This window comes from Eurytemora carolleeae, unplaced genomic scaffold (genome assembly GCF_000591075.1).
Source record: "Eurytemora carolleeae unplaced genomic scaffold, Eaff_2.0 scaffold257, whole genome shotgun sequence".
Lineage (NCBI taxonomy): Eukaryota > Metazoa > Arthropoda > Copepoda > Calanoida > Temoridae > Eurytemora > Eurytemora carolleeae.
Genome location: NW_019396404.1, coordinates 195372 through 208436, shown reverse-complemented (window position 1 = coordinate 208436; position 13065 = coordinate 195372). Strand labels below are relative to the sequence as shown.

Below are 13065 nucleotides of genomic sequence, written 5' to 3'. Positions count from 1 at the left end.
TGAAAAGGAATTGAGTCATTGCCACAAACTGAAATTTATCTTCCCTATATCTTTGCGACCTGATGGTGTAAAGCTTTGATATTACAATTCAAACAGAATTCATAGTATAAAGATATGGTAAAGATATATGGATTAGACATTCAGATGTTGTGGCAAAGACTCAATTCCTTTGAAACGTTAATGAAATTATATTTGAAACCTGTTATTTTAGGACACGGACCCTATTCTTCCGTTTAATAGCATAACCTTGGCATTCGAATAGAACCTAGCTTTTTAATTATAAATTTTATTTCATTATCTATTCAACAGTTATACAGGGGTTTATATTTTCCTACAGTGGGGCCCATACAACTGTGGAATAGGACGACATTTAACGACATGTTGTTATGAAGCAAATAGTTAAACCAACAGCTTGAATATAAGCTTATTGAGTGAAAAGGGTTTGTTTACAGATTTGTATGGGTCTCTCTGTATATTTGGTAAACTAGTATAGTATGTATGTTGCGTAAAGTTTTAGGCATAAATTAATTAACAATACAGATAGAACACTAGATGTCGTCTTTTCAAGATTTAGGGATTTTTCGTTCACAATAACCCTGAGACAGAGGCCCAAAGGAGTTACGCGGGTGTTGCGTTGAATTATAAGACAGACCGAGAGAGCATACGCGAAACTCCTTTGGGATTCTGTCTCAGAGTTATTGTGAACAAAAAACTCCTAAATCTTGATAAGAAGACAGCTAGCGTTCTATTTGTATTTTTTATAATCAATGATTCTAGGGTTGTTAATTTGGATTTATTCACGAAAATATGCACCCTTGTGATTTCAGACAAAGCTTTTTCTGATCACGTGAGCTGATGTATTAATTCTTTTTAAAACTAAAGGAAATCATTTTCAAACAAATAAAACTTGCAACTTTGTAGAAAACTGTGAATTTTAAATCTGCTGCTGGTGGCTGGTATTAAAATATGTTAAAATTGACTAATCCAAAAACCAGTGGTTGGATCTTTTGGATGCGGATCTGGAGTATAGATGTTCAAGTTTTTCTTACTTTTTAATAGTTTCGTTTCTTTACTCTGCTGTCAACATTTGAGACATGTGTTTTGAGAACGCTATGAGATTGATCGAAATATTGCAGTTGATATTTTGCTACTTTGTCCCGAATCCGGGTAAAGGAATGGCCAAAATCTTACGAATTCAGTGGTTTCGGATCCTAAGCACTGCATTGTAATTGCCAAAACTTAGTTATATTCTCTCTTAATTTTCTCAATAAAAGCAATGATTTTATGATCACTCATTTACAAACTCAAAAAGATTTAATAAATATTTCTTCAGAAATAAAATCCTAAACTTTTTAAAAATGTGTTCCGAGGTCCTAACTTTTGTGTTGAGAATCTCGGAAACAAGCACTGAGCCGTTATCTCAAGAATAAAGTTAATTCTTTTTAAACCCCCCTTTGGACGGAAGCCTGCAGGATTAATAACTATGAACTCAGGGATCAAGTAATTATCACTTTTTAAACCCCCCCCCTTTGGACGGAAGCCTGCAGGAATAATAACTATGAACTCAGGGATCAAGTAATTATCACTTTTTAAACCCCCCCTTTGGACGGAAGCCTGCAGGAATAATAACTATGAACTCAGGGATCAAGTAATTATCACTAAAAATTTCTAAGTTGAAAGTGTTGCTATCGATATCAAGCATTGTAGAATAGAGTTATCTCCCATTAAAGATCCGCCCTCTGGACGTTTTGTACTTACTAAAACAGAACCAATATTCATTTCGTTGGACCAACAAGTTTAAGAATAAATCATTCCACAAATGCCGAGGGGAGCATGTATTTTACTTGATTTCTGCTATTTCTGTCAGTGTTAAAAAATGTACATCAAGAAGTAGATTTTTATTTTTAACATGGATAATTTTCCTGTGTCCCTTCACATAAAATGAAAATAGAAGTTGTGATCTTTGATGAACTTGAGCGAAAAATATTGTCATTTATGAGCACAGAACAAAATTTTTGAACATTTCCTCCTAAAAAATTAAATTTGCCCGAGAGAAATACTAGGTTTTAGACTTTCTGCTTTTTGTGAAGTCTTACTAGTCTTAAAGGGAGACATGGCAAGAAATTGTAGAAATCCGCATTTAAAACTGTTTAATGTTCTTCTAGTCTAGTTTAGTTTAGATATTTGTTCATGAGTAAATCTCTCTCTCGTAAATCTCTCGTAGACTAGTTTCTCAAAGTTTGATAGGTGTTCGAAATATATATTTTGTTGTTTTATTTGCTTCGCGCAAACTTAACTTTTGAATCGATTAGTTTGTTATGATGTAAAGAGCTTTAAGTAAAATGGGAGCCAAAGTTGAATTTAAAATAAATGTTATGCACGATTGGTGGTTTGTTCTTTAGATAAAAGGGAACAGGGGTTTTTAGTAATATCTTTATTAATAATAGTTATATTTTAAACATTAATTCAAGTAAAAAAATATATTTTCTTTTAAAAAATTATATTCCATATGTGAAACTATAAAAAAAGTTTTGTGATGGAATTTTTGATTAGGAAATCAAATTTGTGTTTATTTTCAAATAATGAGGCTAGATAACATGTATACACATTAGTAAAACAAATGTAAACTTTTTCACTTGTTTGTTGTATACTTTGATTCTAAATTATTTCAATTTAAAGTTTAAGTATATTCAGTTTAATGCAGAACACAGAAAAGGAAAGAATTGATATAATTTAGATTTCAAATGAATTAATTGTAACATCACTTTAGATTATGAAACCAAGCTAAAATGCATAATTTATATTTACTGAATAATTTATGTGATTCGAACCAAGTATTTAATTGATTAATGATAACTTTATATTGTCGGGAAATATATTGTTTTAATTCATACATACTCCTTAATCCATGATGGAACCTCCCCCCCCCCCCCCTCCAATATTCTCCAAATCACATTGACAAACGTGAAGAAATAGTCAACATTTTAATGAACTTTAAATTACAGTGGAATGGGGGACATTGTATTTTAAAGAACTGCAAAGAAAGAAAAAAAAAAACAGATATTTTTGTGTGAAATATTAACGTTTGAAACTTGTTATTATTCTTAAAATCCCTTTTTTCATTCAAATAAATATCTGTGGCTTTTGTAGAAAGTTTGTATGTTAATTGTTGATATTTGTGTTGTATCTCTCAATTTTCTTTCGGAAACCCTAGACTTTAGACTTTATAAAAAATGGCAACAAAACTGATGGCAAAAGATGTCGGGAAAAATGGTAAAGAAAAATTATAAAATATTTCTGTATATTTTATTCCAGCATTATCTAATCTAGTGATTCGTGGTTTGAAGAAATTTGAGGATATCCCCGGTCCCCCCTGCTGGCCACTGGTCGGGTCTGCTCTCATGTACAGGTTCGGAGACTTCAAGAAGACCCAGTACCACGAGGCACTTAAAGGTAATTCGGAAATAAACTGATAATGATGGTGTATCATTCGACCTACGAACATCCGCAATTCTCCACTTTGACCTATGCTAAATCCTCTTTACTACTAGTACGTGGTTTTATAGTTAGTATAGATAGTTGGACTTGTGGACGCAGCGCTCGGCTAAGAAATTGCCTTAACTTAACCTAACCCTCAAATAATACAAAATAAGCAGTTGTTGCAAGTCTGAAAGGGGATATTACGTACCACTAATTACTCGCCTCAAGTTCTAATTTTAGAATTCCTACATCGCTACCTTATTTCGTATAAACATAGCCTCCTAATTTTTTTGTAAAATCACTGTTTCGTTATACGTGGAATGCATAATAATGGCTGCTTAATTTTTCAGATATGTACTGTAAGTACGGTCCCCTGGTGAAGGAAAATATTGGCGGGAAAATAATTGTCCACGTGTTTGATCCAGAGGATATTAAGACTGTGTATAGTTATGAAGGAAAGTACCCAGTGGTTCCACCTCTACAAGAAACTACGCAGGTTAAAAATAATAGTGAAATAGATTACTTGTAAAACATATGTAATTTCGGAATGGAACGGTATTTTTATTTTGTTTTTTTAAAGTTTTCCCATTTTACTCCAAATTTGATGGAAACGAAATGCCTAAAAAAAATTTAATTTCTATTTACAAATTTATTTAAGTCTTTTCTTCCACTTAAAGGGACTGTGAGCCTCCATGCAAAGATGGCAATTTGCCGACTTACAATGGTATCCTTAAAAGCTTTGTCTGATCAAGTATGAATTAGATATCAATGTTTTTGTTTCTTGAAACTGTTCATTTTCATTTGCGCATTTCTTGCTTTTAAGAAGCAAAAGATAACGATCGGTATCTTACACATTTTTAATCAGATTTAGGTTTCAAGGGTACCGTTGTGAATCGTGAAATTATGCTTACAGTCTCTTTAATGGGGTTGTTCACCTAAGTGAAAATACACTAAATACACAACCAAAAAGTTTTGATCAATCTGGTTCTCAGAGAAATTTTTTTGAAATAAGGGAACAATTCCCTTAAAGGGATTGTAAGCGTAAGTGAACTGTACCCTTGAAGCGTTAATCTGATAAAAGATGTGGAAGATACAATCGTTTTTCTGACTCAAAAAGTGTTTATTTCTGCGAGTTTCTCTATTACTTCTTAAAAGCAAGGAATGCGCAAGCCACCTCAGAGAAACTGAAAATAAAAATAAACATTTTAAAGAAACAAAAACATTTATATCTAGTTCATACTTGATCAATCAAAATTTTAAGGGCACCGTTGTAAATCGGTCATTGCCATCTTTGCATGTAGAGGGTTGCTTGAAATTACGCTTACAGCCTCTTTAAGAATGCTTAAAATCTGATTACAGATGTACCGAGCCCAGAAGCAGATGTCCCTGGGCCTTGGGAACACTAATGGAGAAGAATGGTATAAACTCAGATCAAATTGTATACAGAAGATGTTACGGTAATTCTTACGTAAATATTTTGACGAACTAAAGCTAAAAAAATGACTTTTTAAAAGAGGGGTTGTTGGGAGTTGCTATTCCCTTTTTTAACTTTTAAAAAATCATTTATTTTTCCTTGTAAGTTAAGGGATTGTAATAAAAGATTCAGAATTTTTTAAGCTACACTCTTAACTTTCCTTTAACCTTTCCTTTAAAAAAATAGAAAGATTTCTCATCAAAATATAAACCCCTGTGGTATTAAATGCAAGCTTTACAAACTTGTAATTCTATTTTCTGAAAATTCTAGACCAAAGGAGGTTGCCTTCCATTTACCTTCTGTGGACAAAACAGCTAAGATGCTTATTGACAAAATACAACAGGAAAATTACCTTAAAGAGAATACATTCAGGGTTAAATACTATATATTTACTCTATATTTTTTTAAGAAAACCCACCGAAAGGGAAGGGAAATGATTTTGGATGTTCGGGAAAAAAAGATTAAAAATGTTTTCTCTAAAGACTTATTTTTAATACTTTTTGATAATTATAAACCAAAAATGAATTCAGTTTCCCCAAAAAACCAGATGTTTTTTCTCTTATTCAGCGAATGAAACCCTAACATAAATTTTTCTATCCGCGCAACCATGAATAATATCATGAAAATATGTTTTATTTTCTACAGGGGGTGTAAAAGATTTTCAAAAAAAAATAAGCCCTTATCAGCATTTTTATTTGCGTCGCCTTTTTTAAAAATCATCAATTTTCCTTTATTGAGTGTTACTAAATAAAACATCCATTCGATACTAGGAGGGGGGGAACTAAACATTATATACCCCTTGGTATTGAATTAAATACAGGTATAAATATTGTCCAAATTAAACTATATATTTTAAGATCCTAAACTATGTTTTCAGAAAAAGACGCTAAATGAGTGGCGTGTAGTTTTGAGTGTTAAAGCTTTATCAAAGCTATACTTGTTAAGATAATATTTGCAGGGAAAAAACGCAAATGATGAGATAGAGGAATTAAGAATAGAAATTGGAAAATGGTCTATTGAAAATGCTGCAAACTTAGGAAAACTTGCGTTTTTCATATGGAAATATTTAAGCATAATTTATAATTTGAAATTTACGATTTTTATTTGTCATGATTCGGCAGTTTTGTTTCTCCAGTATTTGACCGTCAGCTGGATTGTCTAACGACTGCTTCTGAGAGAGAATCATGGGCCAGGGATATGGTGGAGGTCAGTTATATAGAATTAAAGAGAAAAAATACAGAAAAATAGGCAAAAAAATCCAGCACAAAATGAAAAAAAGCATCAAACCATAAAACGTTGATCCATAACACAAAAATTATTTAAAATAAAGACTAGTAATTTTCTTTAAAAGCATAACAGAAAAAAGCAGCCTTTAAAATTATAATAAATCAGTTTTGTTTGTGTTCTCCTAAGAACCCCTAAGGAATGGTCCTTGAAAACGTTATGAGAAATAACCAACCATAAACTAAAATCAATGAATCTTTTAGTTTTAAAGTTGAATTAAAGTAATTCTTGTAATATAGGCCAATGCTGAAATTTTTAAACTATCCGGTGATCTTAAACTTTCTCTTCCCCTGTACAAGGTAGGAAGTATATATGTACACAAATTAAAAAATTCATGTTTTTTCTCATTTTTCCTTTTATGAAGTTTTTAGTCAAATTTAATTTATTTTAATCAAATAAATTGTTCACATTTAGATATAGACGTAAAAACCCTCCCTTTATAGAGTTGCATTTCCATTTCCAAACTGTACCCTTTAACCCTTTAACCCTTTCACCCTGAAACCCTTTCACCCTTTAACTCTTTTAACCCTTTAACCCTTTCACCCTTTAACTCTTTTAACACTTTAACCCATCACCCTTTCACCCTTTAACTCTTTTAAATAGATAAATGCCGAAATCTATCTCGTTGTCAAGGATACCGTTGTGATCGGGTATGCAACTCTTAAATTGTAGTGTCACTTGAAATTACGTTTACAGTCCCTTTATTCTCTAATCCGGGTATTTTTTACATTTGGATATTCTAAAAGGTTTTCAACTCGTATTTATAATTGAAGTATGTATTTAGTACCTATCTACTCCAAAATGGCGTAAGCTTGTTGCCGCGGAGGATTCATTCTACTCAGAAGCAATATCTCTCGTCGATGAAGCATTGCTGAGGTAAACAAGTTTAGAATAGTTAAGAACAAAGAATTTAAAAACTTTTTCTGATGAGCTTTTAATCGACCCAAAATGGAAGGGGGGTATACTTTTAGATTGTAATATATACTAATCCTTTGTCATTATAAAAATTTGACTTGTCTGTTTGATTATTTGTATCCAATTAACGTAAAAATGGCCGAACCAATTGGGCCTTACATTTTTATGGCAACTCGATCACATGACCCCATGGGAAAATACGATTCTTGAAAATCTACCAATTTAAAGAGATAAATCAACGAAAATTTTTGTTAGAAAAGCACCAGTCAAAAACAAAAAAAAATAAGAAAAGCGCAACAAGCCTAGTTTGTTATATTCGCATTGAAGATATCTTGTGAGATAAATTATAAGACAGTTTTTTTAGATTAACTGCTGGAGTAGAGAAGGGAACTCTGTCTCCTTCTCAGTTATATTTTCTATCCTACCTAATATCAAGGGATTCACTGGATTTAAAGGTATAAAGAAAATACGACATTTTTTGAAATACTAGCTAAAGTGGTAGTATTGCCCTCCTACGTCGAACTGGATATCTCTTATGTTAACCAGAGGGGAAAATATTACATTTTTTGCGGTTTAGCGCCCACGCAGACTTTCAGGCATATGATTGTCGAATGTCGACCTGAGTTATTTTTAGGATTATTATTTTTTTTTTTAGGATGTAACAGTTATTTGTTTATCATTGTTTACTGATGGATTATCTACCACCACACCAACCCTTCTATTTAATCTTTATGCTTTAGCCAGGAACATTCATATCATCGTTTACTAATATTTTTTAGTGGGGGGGGGGGTCAATAGGACAGTAGACCTAAGTGACCCTTTATTTTTAAAGTTCACTATGGTACCCTTAAAACATTTTTTTAAGCAAAAACACAAATAAAAATTGATAATTTCAATTGCGGTTTTCTGTAAAATTGACTATATATGTAGTAAAGACAACAACAAAAAATTCATTATTGTGAAAGATTCAAAGGGTATCGTTGTTGAATGTGAATAGCTTCTATCTATCTTCTATCTTCTGTAACGTTTTAAATGATTAAATCATTTGATATCAGTCCTTGAAGGATGTGCATTTTTTACCAATTTGTCCTTTTTCGGAGGAAGGGAGGGGACTTCCGGGAAATGTAATAATTTAGTTTAAAAAGCTTTAAAAGATATTGATATGAATGCTGGTTAGAAACCCTGAAGTACAAGAGAAGGTATTTCAAGAAGTTGAGAAGAATCTTCCTTTATCCTCTCCAGCCACAGTTCAAGCACTTGCTAACCTACCGTATCTAAAGGTATTCATCATATTGATAAAGCAAAAATCATCTATATTTATCCTAAAGGCTTCTACCTACCCGGTGTACTGCATCAAATCAACTCCTTTGCGACCGTTCATCTCCCCTTAAAGTTTTCATTAATTCAACACAATTCTAGACAGTTAAAGAAATGTAAAACATTTAAAATAATCAGTTTACATAAATAAATGCACACTAAGTTCTAAAATGTATCATTAAATGGGAGAAAACGCAGAAAGAGTTATTTTCCCTGAACTGTCGTCTTCCTTTCAATTAATTAAAAAATCAAGTTTTTTTCGAAACACAGATAATTTGTGATCTGTTTTGTCCAATCTAAATATATCAACAAACATCGGCAAGTGTCATAATATTGATTTTGATGTATAAAATTGTGTTGAAACACCGGTTCATTAAAGGCTGGAAGATGGAGGGGAAACCCCATCTAGCTTCCATCCCGAAGTTGAATCATACACATAGTTTCGCGTTTATGAGTTAATTGCGGGATAGAAGCTACATGGTCGGAATGNCATCGCTGGAACAAGCAAAGCTTTGAATTAATAAATTCAAATCTCTCAGTCTCAATCTTTTGATATCTTAGATTTAATAATTTGTTGCATTTGATTGCAAATTGTCAAGCTATTTGTTTTGCAGGCATTTGTGAAGGAGACGTTTAGAATGTATCCAAACGGAACAGAGGTAACCATTAAAAATATTTATTTGCTGAGTCTGAAACTGAAAAGTACAAAAATGAAAAATAAAAATAATTTTTTTTAACATCATTGACCCTCCATAAAATGGTGTTATAAAAATATTTTCCAATTTATTCTTAAAACTTTATTTTTTGATTAGGTGTCAAGATATCTGGAGGAGGATATAAGTTTGTCTGGATTTCAGATTCCTGCAGGAATAAATAGTACTATTAGATTTTCATTCATGGTCATTTTTGATCGTTTATTGCCATTTATGGTTATATGTTTATGGTAATTTATGGTCAATTATGGAAATTAATGGTAATTTATGACCTTTTATGGTTATTCTTCGCCATTTATGGTCATTTTTGGTTTGATTGGTTTTGTTTTGATTTATACCATAGTAAAAGTAGTTAAAGGATATTTGGTTTTGAATAGCTAAATTTTTAACAACGAATTAAAATTAATTCAATTGAATTACTTAATTTCTTTCGGGATACTTGGATACACAAATCTAATATTGATGATTGCAATTGTAAAGTATATGGCCGAGAAGTTGATAAAAAAAACTAAAAACGATGAAATTGATAATTTGATCATTTGAATAATATTTATTCGATGAGTAGGAACCCATGTTGATTTGAATCCGTCCGTTCATTTCATGGATCCTCACCTTTTCCCGAACCCAAGCAAACACTTGCCTGAAAGGTACAGGGGGTAATTATTTCCCCCCTCCCCCTCTCATCTGCTAAGGATTCTCATAACTATCTAAACAGTACGAAAAAAACGCCTTAAAAATGTTCTTAAAATATGAACTCAAATAAAAAATTTATGGTAGAAAATTCTTAAACTTTTTTATTGCACGTCACTCATTTTCAATCCCAAATATAAGTGTGACAGATTATCACCCTGTTTTTATAGCAAACGAAGACAACTTGGTCAGAAAAACTTTAGAAAATACAAAAATTTGCTCGCTCCCTATTAATTGAATACATATAAAGCTTTTATTTAAGATGGTTAAGAGAAGATGCTGAACAGAATATACATCCGTATTTACTCACTCTGTTCAGTTTTTATATATATATATATATTTAATTAAGATGGTTAAGAGAAGATGCTGAACAGAATATACATCCGTATTTGCTCACTCCGTTCGGGCATGGCACTAGAATGTGTGCAGGTAAGACAAATATACAAAAATCAATATTTTTAAGAAAATGTTCAAGAGGAGGCACGCCAGGGCCTTCATTTTAGGTGGAAGGAGGTGAAGGGGGAAATGATTTTTGAAGCTGGGGGGGTAAATACTACGTAAAATTGCTGGGGTTTTTTTAATTTAATTAATCAGTGGAAAAAACTTTCATTTTTTTTACTTGCATGACAGTTTTGTATATTTTGGATAAAAACATTTATATTAAAAGGGTGGAGGGGGATTTTCAAAAATGTGATTGATAAAATTGATTAAGCTGGATAAATAGATTCCCAATAAGTTTTATTTCTTAGGTCGCAGGTTTGCTGAACAGGATCTTTATGTTGTTATTGCCAGGATTATTGCCAGGTAGATCTTTATTCTTAATGTTGTTATTGCCAGGTAGATCTTTATTCTTTATGTCGTTATTGTCAGGTAGATCTTTATTCTTTATGTCGTTATTGCCAGGTAGATCTTTATTCTTTATGTCGTTATTGTCAGGTAGATCTTTATTCTTTATGTCGTTATTGTCAGGATTGTTGCCAGTTGAGCAATCTGGGGTGTACACCAAGGTTGTATAATAAGCTGGGTTACTCTCGATGCGCTCAAATGTACGGAAAATTTCGTCTCCTAAGATAGATAGATAAAAACCTCATCAGATGTCACTGGTTACAAAGGCGAGAGTGACGTCATCGAGAGTAAGCAACCTCATTAAACCACCTTGGGTAGACAATTTTAAAGTAGGCAATGAATTAATATGTGATTAATTCTGTTTTTATTTGGGGATAAAAAGTATTAAAAAAGGGGGGTATATATGCTATTTTATGTTCAATCTTTTTTCTCAAGGTCTTTAAAAATAATTTTTCAAAATAAACAATCCTGTGTAAAATAAGAGACAGAGTTAGGTTTAAAGTTGTTTGGTAAGAAAATACATTTTTTTTCAAGGTAGAGTCATTTCAAAGTAAACAGTTTAAAAAAGAAAAATTATAGTCTTTTGTTGAAAATAAAGAAATTAATCGTCAGATGCAAAAAGCTACGAGTGGTCGGAAGTACATGGAGTCAGCACGATTCCGCTTGCTTTCCTCTCCTCGTGAGACTAGACTCAAGTAATTTCTATAGTCGTTTTATTTTAGGTTTAAGTTGAGTGTTCCTGACGAACCAGCTGTGAACCAGATCTACCACACCCTTTTATTCCCAGACACGCCTCTTCATATTCAGTTTAGAAACAGGGAGGAGGCTTAGAAGCCACTTGACAGTCAGCTTACAGAGGCTTAGAAGCCACTTGACAGCCAGCTTACAGACGCAAACTTCAAACTTCTATTATTATATGAAAAGGATATCAAAAATTCGTCCTTGCGTAAAACTGTCAATTCTAAATGTTGATTGACATTTGATTTAACAAATTTTTGCAAAATTTATTTTAAATATTGTGATTTTTAAACATATAGCATTTGTAATGAATAGAGAAATTGATTTTATTATTTTAATCGAATCTAAAATTTGGTTTCAGAATTAAAAATGTATTTGAAGTTGGGAAGGAGTTTGGTGAATATTAAAAAAATAGAACATCAGTTTCGGAACTTTAGTGCATATTCAGGCTGTGCGTGCACAAAGTCAAATATTTTTGAAAATAATAATGCACGAATCAACCTCAAACCTACAGAAAGCATCATTTCCTCATGTTTTATCAGCAGGAGAAATTTCAGTGTTTCAGGATTTCGATTTCAAGATTTAGGAGGAGAAACCTCAACAGCTATTCACAATAATTTAACAGAATCTATTGAAGTTTCATCTTCTTTAAATATATCTGAAAAAATTAGTTCTGAAAGCACACTTGATTCTTCAGATGTAGTTCTTTCAGCTACAAATACATCCAACGAAGGAGCTGTAAGCACAACAGAGGCTGCTTCTGCTGAGACAATGCCATCGGATGAAACCAAAGAAATAATTCTAGATTTTTTGCCTGAAAAACCAGTTCCTCTTGATCCAACCGCAATATTGGGGGAGCCGGCCTTCGATTCTCTAGGCTTAGGATCCTGGTGGCCTTCCGGTCGTCTTCAGATATTTATGGAGTATCTTCACGTTGATCTTGGTAATTTAATTTACTTACGAAATAAAACAAGATTTTTTATAAGGTAAAATATAAACAAAATAGAAAATAAAAACAAACTGTTTTTTATAATTTTACAAACAAACAGACAGACAAGCCAAATTTATATATAGATATATAAATATGAGCAAAGAGCTTTATTATATAGATAATGTAGGATGCTGTTATACAGTTGGTTGATTATCAACCTATATATTGAAATGAGTCTGTTTACACTGCGCAATAGCAGTGTTAAGTGTCCATTCGACTAAATAAACAGTCTTCTTCTTATTATGTTTGTTTCCTACTGTATATACTTTGGTTTTGTTAATGTAAAAAATTAAATTTTAAGTTTAATCAATATTCAGGTCTTGAATGGTACCAAGCGATTCTTTGTACTGCCTTGTGTATGAGAATGATGACCTTCCCCTTCGTGGTTATGTCCCAGAAGAACATGGTAAACATGAACAACAACATGCCCGGGATGGCTGCATTACAGGAGAAGATGACTGAAGCCAGGTGTGGACCCCCCCCCCCCTTCCCCCTAAAAATAAATGAAAGCTTAATAATAATAACTGTTAAGTTGCGACAGATAAGAGGTTGAGAAAATCTGGAAGGGAAACATAGGGAAAGGGGGGGGGGAATAAATCTGGAAGGGAAACATAGGG

General features: G+C 32.4%; 2 protein-coding genes and 1 long non-coding RNA gene across 6 annotated transcripts in view; all 3 read left to right on the top strand.

The window, feature by feature from the left end:
• The first annotated feature begins 182 nt into the window (after window positions 1–182).
• LOC111702583 (uncharacterized) lies at window positions 183–2296 on the top strand. The gene is made up of 2 exons (XR_002765439.1): window positions 183–336; window positions 453–2296. It is a non-coding gene; the product is annotated as an uncharacterized LOC111702583 (long non-coding RNA).
• A 620-nt stretch (window positions 2297–2916) lies between these two features.
• On the top strand, window positions 2917–11789 carry LOC111702581 (probable cytochrome P450 CYP44). 3 transcript variants are annotated; one of them, XM_023474320.1, is made up of 18 exons: window positions 2917–3273; window positions 3331–3453; window positions 3831–3976; window positions 4840–4937; window positions 5225–5297; window positions 5913–5991; window positions 6090–6160; window positions 6478–6537; window positions 7023–7114; window positions 7518–7608; window positions 7809–7897; window positions 8331–8433; window positions 9085–9129; window positions 9283–9337; window positions 9749–9830; window positions 10223–10302; window positions 10623–10677; window positions 11442–11789. In XM_023474320.1, the coding sequence occupies exons 1-18, from the start codon at window positions 3234–3236 to the stop codon at window positions 11548–11550; spliced, it is 1491 nt and encodes a 496-aa protein (XP_023330088.1). In that variant the 5' UTR covers window positions 2917–3233; the 3' UTR covers window positions 11551–11789. The 3 variants fall into 3 exon arrangements, with proteins under 3 accessions (XP_023330088.1, XP_023330089.1, XP_023330090.1); XM_023474321.1 differs by having other exon boundaries at window positions 5225–5301; window positions 5917–5991; XM_023474322.1 differs by lacking the exons at window positions 2917–3273; window positions 3331–3453 and having other exon boundaries at window positions 3847–3976; window positions 5912–5991.
• A 7-nt stretch (window positions 11790–11796) lies between these two features.
• The window catches only part of LOC111702582 (mitochondrial inner membrane protein OXA1L), a 7449-nt gene continuing 6180 nt past the window's right edge, over window positions 11797–13065 (top strand). For both annotated transcript variants that reach the window (XM_023474323.1, XM_023474324.1), the window contains exons 1-2: window positions 11797–12400; window positions 12766–12916. In XM_023474323.1, coding sequence (XP_023330091.1) covers window positions 11827–12400; window positions 12766–12916 — 725 coding nt within the window. In that variant the 5' untranslated portion in view covers window positions 11797–11826. The remainder of the gene's footprint in view (window positions 12401–12765; window positions 12917–13065) is intronic.

What these genes read in the sequence shown, in the direction of transcription:
- LOC111702581 (XM_023474320.1), top strand. Translation starts at nt 3,234, where the DNA reads ATGGCAACAAAACTGATGGCAAAAGATGTCGGGAAAAATG. An exon ending in GGGCCAGGGATATGGTGGAG is followed by an intron (nt 6,161 to 6,477) that starts GTCAGTTATATA and finishes CTTGTAATATAG; the next exon opens with GCCAATGCTGAAATTTTTAA. An exon ending in AATCTTTATGCTTTAGCCAG is followed by an intron (nt 7,898 to 8,330) that starts GAACATTCATAT and finishes AATGCTGGTTAG; the next exon opens with AAACCCTGAAGTACAAGAGA.